Source organism: Helicoverpa zea, chromosome 2 (assembly GCF_022581195.2).
Source record: "Helicoverpa zea isolate HzStark_Cry1AcR chromosome 2, ilHelZeax1.1, whole genome shotgun sequence".
Lineage (NCBI taxonomy): Eukaryota > Metazoa > Arthropoda > Insecta > Lepidoptera > Noctuidae > Helicoverpa > Helicoverpa zea.
Window position 1 is genome coordinate 10,599,374 of NC_061453.1, and position 14,837 is coordinate 10,614,210.

The 14,837-nt window shown below is 41.2% G+C and overlaps 2 protein-coding genes across 2 annotated transcripts; one reads left to right on the plus strand and one right to left on the minus strand.

Moving 5' to 3' along the window:
* Window positions 1-3,550: 3,550 nt before the first annotated feature.
* Window positions 3,551-10,399, minus strand: LOC124640999. Its single transcript, XM_047179008.1, has 4 exons — window positions 9,780-10,399; window positions 9,432-9,521; window positions 4,053-4,160; window positions 3,551-3,773 (listed from the first exon to the last, which is right to left on the minus strand). The coding sequence occupies exons 1-4, from the start codon at window positions 10,005-10,007 to the stop codon at window positions 3,633-3,635; spliced, it is 567 nt and encodes a 188-aa protein (XP_047034964.1). The 5' UTR covers window positions 10,008-10,399; the 3' UTR covers window positions 3,551-3,632.
* Window positions 10,400-10,438: 39 nt separating this feature from the next.
* LOC124641009 (protein archease-like) lies at window positions 10,439-11,890 on the plus strand. The gene is made up of 3 exons (XM_047179019.1): window positions 10,439-10,661; window positions 10,755-10,779; window positions 11,457-11,890. The coding sequence occupies exons 1-3, from the start codon at window positions 10,598-10,600 to the stop codon at window positions 11,845-11,847; spliced, it is 480 nt and encodes a 159-aa protein (XP_047034975.1). The 5' UTR covers window positions 10,439-10,597; the 3' UTR covers window positions 11,848-11,890.
* The last annotated feature ends 2,947 nt before the right edge of the window (window positions 11,891-14,837 follow it).

A 14,837-nucleotide genomic window follows, 5' to 3' on the forward strand; every position in this document is an offset into this window, starting at 1 on the left:
CTGACCTGCCGATGGAGACGACAGTGAGACGAGGGAACTCCTCAACGGTAACTATTTACTACCTCGTGTTCGAGCTTATTTTATTCGTCCTGATAAGATTTTTCCATTGCCATTACGGATATTAATTGCATGACGCTACACGAACTTAGGACTGATTGTAGTAGATAGAGACTGAAAAGCAAGAGAAACAACAATTACCTTTAAACGTCTATTTCTGTTATTTTATCCTGTTAACAGTGAAACCACTAACTATCTGAATGTTATTTCAAGAAAAGAAGGTTGTTAGGTTTGTGGCTGCTTAAAATGGCTAGCTAACAATGGCTGGCTAACATGAGAACCAGTTTTTCTCGGGACCTCTCTGACCGATTTCAAAAATATTTGGATTCCGTCTTAAGAGTGAAGTAAAGAACCTATTCTAACCATTCCCACTACTGGGCAAATGGCTTGGGCTTTATAAAGTGACTGATACCGTCTTACCACAAAAACTTTTAAACGTCAGTTTATGCCTTGTCTAAAAAAATGTCAAATTATGACGTTGACATATGGTTCATTTTGCAGCCAAAATTTTATTAGACAAGGGTAAAACAGGGTTTAAAGTTTTTGTAGTAAGGCCCTTCAAGTTTAACGTTATAACCGGTTTTTCTCGGGACCTCTGGGACCGATTTTCAAAATATCTGGATTTCGTATTAACAGTGCAGTAAAGAACCTATTTCGACCACTTTCACTACTGGGCAAATGGCTCAGGCTTTGTTAAGTGACTATCTATGGAGAACATTTGAACCGGTTTTTCTCGGGACCTCTGGGACCGATTTCAAAAATATTTGGATTCCGTGTTAAGAGTGAAGTAAGGAACCTATTTTAACTATTTCCACTACTGGGCAAACGGCTTGGGCTTTGTAAAGTGACTGTTCAAGTTGAACATTAGAACCGGTTTTTCTCGGGACCTCTTGGACCGATTTCCAAAATATTTAGATTTCGTGTTAACAGTGCAGTAAAGAACCTATTTCGACCACTTTTACTACTGGGCAAATGGCTCACGCTTTGTTAAGTGACTATCTATGGAGAACATTTGAACCGGTTTTTCTCGGGACCTCTGGGACCGATTTCAAAAATATTTGGATTTCATGTTCAGAGTGCACTATGGAACCAGCTGGAACTACTCCCACTGCTGGGCAAACTTTGAGCCCAGACCCTGGCATTGTCCTTTACTCTATAAGTGAGTGACGTAGCTTATATTTTGCCCGGGTAAGGGTAGAACTTGCCCAGGGACGGAAACATCTATACTAATATTATAAAGCTGAAGAGTTTGTTTGTTTGAACGCGCTAATCTCAGGAACTACTGGTCCGATTTGAACAATTCTTTCGGTGTTAGATAGCCCATTTATCGAGGAAGGCTATAGGCTTTTTATCCCGGTACGGGAAGTAGTTCCCACGGGATGCGGGTGAAACCGCTGGCAGAAGCTAGTCTATGATATATGACATGGCACATTATACTGGCACCGCAATAGCACAGCTGCAGCAAGGCGTCGCCTTGAATTTAGACTACGGCTAGCTGCCAGCGCGCTAACTACGCGTTGTCCGCAAGGTGCAAGCTCGCTGTCCGCGCGCTGGCCACGAGGTGTAAGCTTGCTGTCACCGCAAACTCAATATTGTTTTAAGACAGTTATGATTGAACACGCCTAGGACTTGCTTCGCTGCCGACTCGGAGTCAGCGCGTAATGAGCATGCCGTCGGCGCGCTGTATGCATAAGGTCCGCTCGCTTGCAGCACGCGGGCTGCGAGTCGAGTTGTGTGGTAGCGGCAAGCGCGCTGACTGCCCGCCGTTGGCTTTTTCATATTGACATTATTAAATATATTATACTACACATGATTTAATTATCTAAATTGAATGACAAGTTAAGTGCTGGTGTGGAGCGGTGCTGTTGCGGTGCCGGTTTGTGCCATAACCTTTACCCGTACACATATGCGATCATGATACGCGTCGACGATACGGATATGGTGATCGAATCGGGCAAATGATACATGTCTGGACCCGGCTTAAGAGTACATAAGGCAATTCTCACACTACCCTGCATGATGCAGCATAGCGCGTGGATGCGTGTTCTTCCGTTGCTTGTATCTCCGTTTGTATGGAAAACACGCACAGTCTAACACACAGAAAATGCATCCACGTGCGTTCATGCGGATCACGCGCATACACGCGGAGAAACATGCACCCCCCCATGCGCGTAGGTGCGGGGCGAGACGCAATGTATGGTACACCGAATCTCGCAGTACCACGCGTGATTTTGATTGAATGGGCGTGACGTGTGTGCACGACCACCACAGAGAACGGCGAATAAATAAGAGCCGCCGTGCGTGCATCTACAAAACACACCGGCGCGTGAGTGCGCAAAACACCCGCACGATGATGCAGATCTGCACTCCCGCGGGAACGCGCGTAGGTGCGTCGACACGCAATATGCAGCATGATGCGGGGCAGTGTGAAAATCGCCTAATAAAGTTCAAGCAGTCACACGAGTGGCAAATTGAAATTGCGTTCAATGGCCCCAAACAGTTGCTGATTTAGGGCCTTATCATACTAGCAGATTGAGAGCGTCTTCAAAGCGAAACGGACGCGCAACGAATACGTTACGGGCGCGCAACGAACACGCCGCGCATGCGCAGCGAATTCATTGCGGACGCCCAACGAATTCGTCGCGAAAAGCAGGGGCCCGATTCTCCTAATTTTACTTAAGCGACATACGATTCACGTTCGACTCGATTCGACTGAGATCCGATCCCGACTCGATTACGATTGAAGCGTATGTGGCATTCAGCTATTTTTTCTTTGAAATAAACGTTTTTATCCATTTCTGTCATTCAATAATGAATCATTTTGTCTGCAAATGATTTACGATTGCAAAATGATTGTATAGACCAAAATAGCAGACCAATCGCACACCAATCAAATGTCAATCGAATACGATTGGTCTTTTATTAGTAGTAGAACGCCCGATACGGTTAAAACTGCTATTGCGATCATATTGCGATTCGATTTCTATTCGATTTTGACATTATTAACTTAGGAGAATCGGGCCCCTGTGTTTTATTCGTTTGCAAAAAAACACAAAGTAGTCGCTCTCTTCCATTCGATTATTGTTTGAATCCATTTTGTTACCGAGTGTATTATACGTCGTTAATTTGCTAAAAACACGCGACGAAAACGTTGTGAATTTGCCGCACGTCCGCGACGTCTTCGCTGAGCAGCCGCAGCGTGTTCGCGTCGCATTCGCTACGCGCCCGCTTCGCTTTGAAGACGCTCGCAATCCGCTAGTATGTAAGGCCCTTAGATTTAGTTTTGATAGAATTTTTTCAGAGACTGATTTTAAACACGAAACTTAGGTACGTTTTACACCTTTATAATAAAGTACTCTGTGGTTTTTACGCAGACTGCTCGCGCGTAGTTTACCTTCGCCCGCATTCTGTTGATCTCTAAGCATTGAGCGTTTGCTTGCAGTCAATAATATGGCAGGCCTTACAAAAATGGGTGAATAATATAAGTACGATGTTAAAGCAATACTTTTAATTTTAGCGAATTTGAATAAATAAATCATTTACATTAGATAACAATAAGTAACTGCCTTGAGTAATTAGTCAAGGCCATTTCTTCTACGAGGGAAGAGTTTTTGCTCAGCTTGTTCTACTTTCTGAGCAACATTGGCTAGTTGTTCAGATGCATCGGAGGCGGCCGCGCCGCATGTTTCTGCGAGTTCCTGTACACCTTGAGATACCTGTAATGTAATGTTCAGTTATGTTACATTCACACATCATTAATTTTATTCAGGTCATAGGTTCCGCCGGCGATTTCACCCATATCCTGCCTGCAGAAACTAATAGAGGCAACCCAGACAATAAGCAGCCTATAAACTCTGCTTGAGATAATAATAGTAGAGTTGTCAAGATCTGGTTCACGGCATTTTGCCTGTCTACTACTCTGAATTTATCAATATTGTACTGTGTCCATGTCATTACAGAGGAAAATTAAAGATGTAATTGCTATTGATACTCACTGCATCAGCCTCTACCTTCACTTCAGCTGCGGCTGCCTGCATGTTGTTGACTACCTCTTGCATTTGGGCAGCATGCTGGATGGGTTCAGACTCCAGCACTGATGCTGCCTAAACAATACAAATGCATTTTTGTATGTAATATGTTTATACATGAAGTAATAAAATATAAAAAAATAAATAAATAACAAGTACAATGTTTTTTCCTATATAAGACTTTTTTCATTTCAAATAGATAGGGGGGTAAGGGGTAGAAGGCAATAACATCTAGCCGGCCCAATTGTCAACCTCACCTGCACGCGTCTGTGGTTCGTATGAATAGCAAACGGCGGAGCCATGCCTAGGTCTAGGCTCCGTGGTGCCCCCTGCTAGAAAACAGACGAGGCTCTGGCGACCGAGCACTGGCGGTATAACCACAAACCCTACTAGGTAACTGGTGGAAGAGGCTATCACAAGCCTTGGGGATTAAATACCCTCAAAAAGAGTGGCAATACCACCTTGGGAAAGTGTTATTAGTGATCGCCCATCTCATAAAATATGAAAATGTCCGAATGTGAAGAATGTGCTCTGTCATGCGATCCGGCTAACCCCCGGCGCTCTCCGGTACCCGGGCTGGAGAGTGTGAAATCTGCTACCGAAGGCTGTCCAGGAGCGAGTAACCAGGCTTCTGACGCAGTTAATGCTACTGGAAAAAAGAAACTAATTCAACAATCTTTTCATCCTGCCTTGTTTATTACGAGACCCAGAAGTACTTCATTGGGAAGCAAGCAAAACGACTCCACCTCAACGGTTCCATTCCAAACAAGTCACCTCGGGTCATACCAGGCATGTGAAAGCAACAACCAGGCGCAGCCCCCAGACTGGCAAAGTGTGCCCACAACTAGAAGTGCTAAGCGAAAGAAAATGTCTGACAGCCCACCCACAGTACCCACCGCAAACAGATATGGAGATCTTCCAATAGACTTAACCGAAAGTGATGATATTGTGGATCGTAAGAAGCCATCTAAGCCTCCTCCAATAATCCTTTATGGAGTTAAAGATGTAAACAAACTTACTGAGCTATTGAGAACGGTTGCCGAGGGAAGCGACTTCACTTACAAGGTGGTTAATAAAAGCCAGATAAGAGTTAGTAGTTGTACGACTGAAACATACAAAAAGCTAATCCAATTGGTACGGGAGCATCATCTAATTGGCCACACATTTAATAGAAAAGAAGACAGGTGTTATCGAATCGTGATTAGAAATTTGCATCACTCAACACCACTATATAAGTGCAATAAAAGAGGAAATTGAATTGACTGGTAATACTGTTGTGGGCGAAATCATAAATTCAAAATATGGCCCAGACAAAACGCCAACGTCTACCTTCTTTGTTAATCTGATGCCAGGCCCAAATAATAAGGCTTCTAAAGAGATCAAATACATCTACCACCAAGCTGTTGTGATAGAAGACCCTAGAAGGAAAAGTTCTATAGTACAATGCCAAAGATGTCAGCAATATGGACACACGAAAAATTATTGCATGAGACCTTATAGGTGTGTAAAATGCGCCCAGGCTCATAAAACATCAGAGTGTCCCAAGGTCGATCGAAACACTCCTGCAATGTGTGCATTGTGCCAGGGACCGCATCCAGCTAATTATAAAGGCTGCGAAGTCTACCAAGAAATTTTAGCCCGCAGAACATCCAGACCCACGGCCAGATCGCAAACGAAAAATCAAAGTGCTAATGTGATAACGCCTACACCTACCTTGACCCACCAATCTGGCGAAGAAAATGCTAACAAGCAATTATATTCCGAGAAACTGAAAACCACCAAAATCCAATTAGATGATAACTCTCATAACCAACAGGTCCACCCACTCAGTAGTTCTGTAGAAAAAATACTCTTAAAACAATCAGAAAAATTCGACCTACTCTTACAACAAATCAGCACCATGTTAGGTCTCTTGACAACCCTCATCAACAAGATGGTAAAATGAATGCCTTAAAGTTGGCAACATGGAACATAAATGGTCTTGCGCCAAATAAACATGATGTGCAAATATTAATAAATGAACACAGTCTGGATGTAGTTCTTATCTCGGAAACACACTGCACCGGTTCAAGCAATATCAAATTTGACGGATACAACACCTATCTCACAAACCATCCAGATGGAACAGGTCATGCAGGGACGGCTATAATTGTTCGAAAGTCCATAAAACATCACGTAATGCCCGAATTTAAGACGGATCACCTACAAGCTACGACAATCGCTGTTACAGACAAATGTGGATATTTCACCGTGTCTTCCATTTACTGCCCACCCAAGCACAAAATAGACCAGCATATGTTTGACAATTTCTTCTCGACTCTTGGCCCCCGATTTATTGCGGGCGGCGACTGGAACGCTAAGCACAGCCACTGGGGATCTAGGTTAATTACAACCAGAGGTCGACAATTGAAGAGCAGCATTGATAGCAATCATCTCCATACAATGTCAGCTTCCGAACCAACTTATTGGCCTACAGATCCAAATAAAGTGCCTGACCTCCTTGACTTCTTTGTCATCGGTGGGCTTTCAAGGCATTATTTCAAAGCTGAATCTTGTCTTGATAGCTCTTCTGACCATACTCCAGTCATCTTGACAGCCAGCACAACTTTGATCGAATATGATGCACCGGACATACTTAGCAATAAACAAACGGATTGGCACGCATTCCGTGAATACATAGAGGCAAATATCAAACTAAAGTTGCCACTCAAATCACCAGATGATATCGAAGAAGCAACCAAATATATAACGTCTCTTATACAAGAAGCTTGCTGGAAATGTACTCCGGAACTGAAGTACAGTAACGTCCCTGCAAATCAACCCACGCAAATAAGGCAACAAATTCTTGAGAAACGTCGTCTAAGAAGAATCTGGCATCAATCAAGACATCCGATGGATAAAACTGCTCTGAACAAAGCTACTGCAAGCCTCAAGATAGCAATATCCGACCTTCACGAAAAAACCTTACAGTCAAAGTTGGAATCACTCACAGCCACAGCAACTACAAACTATTCGCTCTGGAAATTCACGAAAACGTTGGACCAACCTCAAGTACCAAAGCCACCTATAAGATCAACTCCAAATGGCTGGGCTAGAACAAACCAGGACAAAGCAAACGCATTTGCGGAACATCTTGCTACAGTATTTACTCCAAACGACACTGGTGATGTTGCTTTTGATAAAAGTGTTGAGGACACTCTCAACCAAACTCTACAACTGGATCTACCACCAAAACCAACCACAACTCGGGAGGTGTGGGGAGTAATAAAGACACTCAAGAATAAAAAAGCACCAGGGTTCGATCTGATAACCAAAGAAGTACTGAAAGAGCTACCGAAAAAGGCAGTAACTTTTCTGACGACACTTTATAACGGCATCCTGCGCGTACAATACTTCCCTCGCCTGTGGAAAATATCGCAAATTGTAATGATCCACAAATTGGGCAAACCTGCTCATGAAATTGCCTCTTACCGTCCGATTAGTCTGTTACCCACTCTCTCAAAACTATTCGAGAAAATATTGCTGAGACGACTCTTGCCTATACTTGCTAGCAACCATACAATACCTGATCACCAGTTTGGCTTTAGACTACAGCATTCCACAGTAGAACAAGTGCATCGAGTTTGTGATGTAATAAGGAACACACTTGAAGGGAAAGAATATTGCTCTGCAGTGTTCCTTGATATCCAGCAAGCATTCGACAAAGTCTGGCACAGTGGATTACTCTATAAAATCAAATGCAACATTCCTCACAGCTACTACTTGCTACTGGCTTCGTATCTGTCAAATAGATTATTCCAAGTCAGAGAGGGTGATGCCACATCGTCATTCCATGTCATTCGAGCGGGTGTACCCCAAGGTTCTATTCTTGGTCCCATATTGTACACCATGTATACTGCCGACCTGCCAGAAGTACCAGGAGTTATGACTGCCACCTATGCTGATGATACAGCCATTTTAGCCCGAAACAAGGACTCTACTGCTGCATCAGATACGTTACAGAGGGGTCTTGACGAAATAAATGTCTGGTTGGGCAAGTGGAGAATAAAAGCCAGTGTCAACAAATCGGTTCACGCGACATTCACCCTGAGACGCGGTGACTGTCCACCAGTCACTCTTGGTGATAATATCTTAACCCACAACGATAGCGTACGATATCTCGGTATCCATCTAGACCGCCGACTAACTTGGAAGAAACACATAAAATGTAAAAGAGACGAGCTTAACATCCGCCATAAAAATCTGTATTGGTTAATGGGAAGAAACTCTAAACTCTCTGTGGATAATAAACTCCTAATCTACAAAAGCATACTGAGACCAGGCTGGATGTATGGTATTCAACTGTGGGGTAGTGCTTGTGACTCCAACATAAATATCTTACAACGACTTGAAAACGTTATCCTAAGATCAATAGCAAATGTTCCATGGTTTGTTACGAATGCGGAGATACATGAGAACCTGAATATTAGCACAATAAAAGAGGAGATCCGATACAATGCTGAAAGCTACAAAAAGAGGCTAGAAAATCATCCCAATGATCTAGCAGTCCAGCTAATAAGTACCGGGCGTGAAACCCGTTTAAAACGGCGTGTGATCCTGGGGCCATCGTAGACCAGGTCTAGTCAATCACGATGAGGAGCTATCTCCGCTGGGAGATACACTCGACATGACACAGTGCACTCAAAAAATTTGCTCATAGTCTACGACTGATTGCAGATATACCCAGAGAAGAGAAAAAAAAAAAAAAAAAATTTCAAATAGACTTATGAAAGCTCTTTTAAGGGCCTATGCACACCAGGTTTTTTAAGCGTCGCGTGTTTTAATCCTGCAGAACAGGTCCTGACTTGCGTGCATATCGCGTCTGTATCGCTACAAACGCGCGTCGACGGCGCGTTTAAAAAACGTGGTTTGCATAGGCCCTAAAACAACGAGCTAACTGCATGTTCCAAAGAGAGGATCTCATGGAGAAGAACCGGCAGGAAACTCCATTGACACTTCTCAAAAAAGTATTTGTTCACAAATGAACCCTTAGAAAGTTTTACAATGTAAGTGAAGCTAATGCAATAAACGCAACAAAGTTAACACGTTCGTGGACAGAACGAGATTAAACATCATCGTTCGAAATTAACGCGCGACGTGTATACACGTCCGCGCTCGGTTGTGTCATGATGTCTTGGGACGATACACTACGATGGGACGCTACGTACATACACGTCGTATAATTTGTATGGACATTTACTGTGTCATTTTGGTACACAATCTAAAGTTGTAGTGTCCGCGAACGTGTTAAGACCAAAGTCAGAAGTAGTCAGTAAGATCAGAGATATAAAACTCCTTTAATGTTACCTGCTTGCAGCGGTGCATGCAATGACAGTGGTGCTTGAGGACAGGCTCCGCAGCAGCAACTTGATGCATATGCATTTCATTCTGCTGCATCTGAAATTAAAATAATTCTATTACATACTTGTTTTAAGAATATACTTTTGTGTATAGCTATAACATTGGCTGGGAAAATATTGACTTATAATGGACAGTATTTTTACCCACTTGATCTAAAGGCACAGAAAATAAAGAAATCTTTCCGACAAAGTTTGTTGTGAGTAACAATATCAGCAAATATTCAGTTGGTGAGTCACTTCAAATTAGCATAACAAAAAAGTAAGGACCTTGTGTCTAAATTTTAAATTGTCTTACATTTTCAACGAAATTTGGGTCAGTGTAGTTGTTCAGTTCGGAGGCCATATGCATGGCTTCAGAGAGCTTCTCGTGTCCTGCGGTGGCATTGTTGATGGCTTGAGCAGTATTCAGAAGGTTTGCGGTAGCAGTGTCGCCTTGTTGCCCATCAAGAGGAGCATTTGCTGCCAATCCAAGTTTGGCTTCCAATTGCTCAATTCTGCTTTGTAAAATTGATATGGGGTCCATTTTACAATATAGACGAGGAATGTAATATAAAAACTAAATAAAATTAAACTATTTCTACAAAACTAATCAAAGTCGGTGACCAAAATAAATGAATATCGCAACATTCGAATAATTTGTTTGACTTTGACAGCTGCAAACAGAGCACAGACAAAAAGTAATAATTTGCACGTATCCAGCCAGTGACGTGAGAGAACAAAAAGGAGTTTCTGTGACTGCGAGTGATATTTTAGTACCCAGTTTTAGTATGATCGTCTAGCCTCTAGCTAGAGTCTAGCTAGACGAATCTTCACACAAGCAGTCAATAGGATGGAGACTTCTTTTCAAAATACTGTCGATAACTACAGACACCGATCGAGCTATCGAGACCGAGCATCAACTCCCTCTTATTTATTGATTCTCTGCCATCTGGGGCCACCTCTGTCTTTGGTACCTATCTACTGTCATAGGTGTCATAATAAACGTCAAGAAGCGCATGTCAAGTCAGTTTGATAAATAAATATTTTTCGATCAGTGATGATTTAATGAAAATTGCATTAACTTGAGATAACAATTTATTTTTATCAACTCTAAAACCACCATATATTCGAAAAATGGATGAAGAACTAGGAGGATTGACCGAGGATGATTTCCTGGTTCCTCCCGTTAAATACGAGTGTAAGTACTCATGCTGTCGTAAACTTTATTAAAAATACGTTTTTATATTATATTTTTCGTTTTAAAATTAATGAATTCAATCTACTATTTCAGATTTGGACCATACGGCTGACGTACAGTAAGTACATTGCAATTCTCTTAACTGTTAATGAGCTATTGCTTTAGCATGGTGCAATTGTATCATAAAATCCCAAGAGCAGCCTTTATATTTTTTTTATAATAGTAAATGAACTGTTCGATAATATTTGTAATTCTTCTCATTTTGATGCATCCAGATTTCGTCAAATTGTGTTCTAGTTATTGCATCAGCATAGTAAATAAATAATGAAGTCATTCCTTTACATTCTTAATCTTCCTGTTATTTTAGTTGAATACTTTAGAGCTATATATAAGGAATATTTTTTACATTTAATCATGTAATGTTTAGATTATTTTTTAAGCTGGCTTATAAATCTTGCAGTGATTTTTTGGACTTGTGCAATTTCAAAACACTTGTGAGTCATACTTTAAGAGTACTTGTTGTGATTACATCATGTATGTTTTTAAGGATCCATACAGAATATATAGATCTCAGAAACAAAAAATATGTAGGATGTAGATATTCCTGAAGTGGATTGGAGAATATACATTTTTTTTCAATAAAAGAGGTTTTTGTTTTGACCTGTATGTGTGTGTGCTATGATCTCACAACAGGCTGTAACGATTTTGATGCGATTTTCAGCATAGTATTTGTCACTCTTATGAAAAATTGTAGGTAGAATTTTTTTGTAGAATGTTTTTTTTTTTTAATTTCAGACTACATGCATGGGGCAACACACTGAAGGAAGCATTCGAACAATGTGGCATGGCAATGTTTGCATACATGACAGAAATGCCATATGTCCAGATCAAAGAAGTGCACACGATAGAAGCAAATGCTGACGACCTCATGGGACTGCTATACCACTTCCTTGATGAACTACTCTTTCTATTCTCTGTTGAGCCATTCCTCATATGCAAGAAGTTAGTGATCACAGAATTTAACACAGAAGAATTCCGGATAGTTTGTAAGTGCTACGGTGAGGAGTTTCAACTAGGCAAGCATCCGCAGGGGACAGAAGTAAAGGCTATCACATACTCGGCCATGCAGATAATTGACGAACCTAAGGATAATAAGTATGAAGTTTATGTTATTATTGATATTTGATTATGATATACTTTTATGAATATATTTATGGTTTTGTTGCACATACTGGTATTTGTATTTATAAGCATACATAGTTTGTGTGTTGAAGTTAACCATTTCCTCTGGTTTCACTCATAAATAGGGCAGACTACTTAGTATCAGAAAACAATGCCCTATCTGTGCTGATAATATAGAGGCCCTCTAATTTATAAGTAAATCGAATGTAAATAATAAATAGATTTAAGCCCCTCTCTCCTGTCCCCACAAGGACAATATAGACTATTATACATAGTTGTGAAAGTTTATAACTCTTTTATCCTTAAATTACTGAATGGATGTTGATGAAACTTGCCAGGAATAGAACTTATATACCAGAATGACTTATATATTATATTTATCTATCTGCAGGAAGTAGTTCCATTAGGATGCAGGGGAACCTCTGGCGGAAGCTGGTATTACTATTTGGTAACAAACATCAGATGACATAAATAGGTATATAATGTTACAATCCAATATAATATCCATCATATGTAACCAATAGTGAAGCTAACTTTATTATCTGTAATAATTTTGCCTTTGCGTACTTCAATTTTTGATATCTATGTATGAACAATGATTTATTAGGAGTGGACAAAACATTAAACAAAATATTTTGGCTCACGCATTCCCTAGTCACGCCGAAACAGTATAGATTACGCTTCCTCTTGTCCAAAGCATCGAAACTTTAACCGTTCCTTAGCTCGTCATAAAACAGGAAAATATTACCGGCACGGATATTGAGCTCTCGGCGGAAGAGTGGGGATCGCTTTGCGCACTGTACACATAAGGCAATAAACCAATAAATCGCTTCTGCGCAGGTGAAGGTCAGGGCTCAATATCCGTGCCGATAACTATACAAGACAAGACTTTATTGTTTTGTACGAAAATCTGAAACAGTAGGAATGAAAACCCGTTATCAGTTACATTTTTGAAAACGATTTGAAAACTTCTTTCAGTGTTGGACTATCAATGTATAGAGGGAGGCTAAAAGGCTTCTTTTTATTCGGGTGCGCGGAGTGGTTCCCCCGGGATACAGTGATATCGCCGATAAGCCCGGTCTTATCATGTGTTACCGAGAGAATCGTGACTATTTAGATGTGCTTTTATTGATATCCAAGAAATGTAATCCCTTTCTTCAAAATTGAATTAATAGTTAATAAGCGGAGTATCGAATATGGGCATTAAATCATGGTAAGATTATTGAGTTTAAACCTTGTTGTATAAAAATATGGACGCTTGTAAACACTGATTGTCAGTCCCTTCTGATACTGGCGGTATTACTCCCAGCTACGGTGGTCAAACGAGCCACCGTTTACAAGTCAATTTTGTGAAATGCAAATACTCAACTTAGCTTATTGACGTCCACTGTGACTTCTCTCAAGTTGCGCCACATCAGGACCACACGAACCTAGCAATAGTGTGCCCAAAACGACTGGTAGACCTGCTGGTATAGGTTTGTATCTTGATGAGTCAAAAAGTGGGCAGGTAAATATTTATCAGGTGAAATAGGTTGTCGTAAAGTAAGCATGCAGCTGGTAAAATTGGCAGACCGACTTTTTGGCCTCTTGCTACTGCTAAAGATGTTGAAATGACAGCCGGTACCTTCAAAAACGTGCCTTCCGAACCCCGGAAGAACTCTTCACGATACGACGGTCTGAAGATCTACGGGCCGACCACGCCTAGCGAAGCTTAACTTTATGATCGATCGACGCGTGCGCCTGTTTTTTGATAACTGAATGACCGTTCAACAGAATAGCGGTCAAAGCTACGAGCTACGCCAAAACCTACGAAATAATGGCGTAGCGCAATCTCGTAGCATTTTCAAGAGTAAGTCAATATTTCGTAACTTATGCTTTCTCGTGGTATTAATCGGATCTCAAGTAAAACTCCTTCAAAAAATTCAGGGAACTGTCTCCGGGGATCCTACCTGTTCCCATAACAAATTTTATCTCAATCGGTTCAGCCGTTTAACCGTTGTAATTATGGATACTATGTATTGGATATCACAATCAAATATTACATATTTAAGTATCTAGGCAGTAAGTATTTATTACTTCGAGAGTCGTGGTGGCCTAGTGGGTAAAGGACCAACCTCTCAAGTATGAGGGCGCGGGTTCGATCCCAGGTCAGGCAAGTACCAATGCAACTAAGTATATCTTAGACACCATTGACTGTGTTTCGGATGGCACGTTAAACTGTAGGTCCCGGCTGTCATTGAACATCCTTGGCAGTCGTTACGGGTAGTCAGAAGCCAGTAAGTCTGACACCAGTCTAACCAAGGGGTATCGGGTTGCCCGGGTAACTGGGTTGAGGAGGTCAGATAGGCAGTCGCTTCTTGTAAAGCATTGATACTCAGCTGAATCTGGTTAGACTGGAAGCCGACCCCAACATGATTGAGAAAAAGGCTCGGAGGATGATGATGATGAAGTAGGTATTTATTACTTAACTAATTTATAGCTTTACAAGGGCAATCAACTGATGAGGAATTGTCTAGATCTAAAGAAAATATACACACCAAAACCTTCCTACTTACACTATTTAACGAAGGTACCTCCTCGGTAGGCATGAAAATCAGCTCAGTAATTCTTGAGTTGACCGCTGGCAGACAGACATAGCAGAAGACTACGTTAGTAATGAAATTATACTCCTGAACATCATCATATAGGATTCTGACAACATAACAACGGAGTAGTAGATGCGATGCCTGGATCCTGGTTCATTCGTCTACCTCCCTTCCTGCAATGCAGACAATGTGACATGCAGTCAGACCTCAAGACTATGCTGATTCTTCGCTTATACTTTTTGCCATAAAAACAGGTAGATTACACAGTAAGTATTTCGTGCTTGAGCAAAATCTTTCATAGAGGACAGCCATTGAGCATAAGTACCTGTTTATACAGTTATAAATATCATATGCATTGTTTTTATGGAATTCCTAAAATTACTCCTAAGCCTGGTATTTTCCTAGAAGA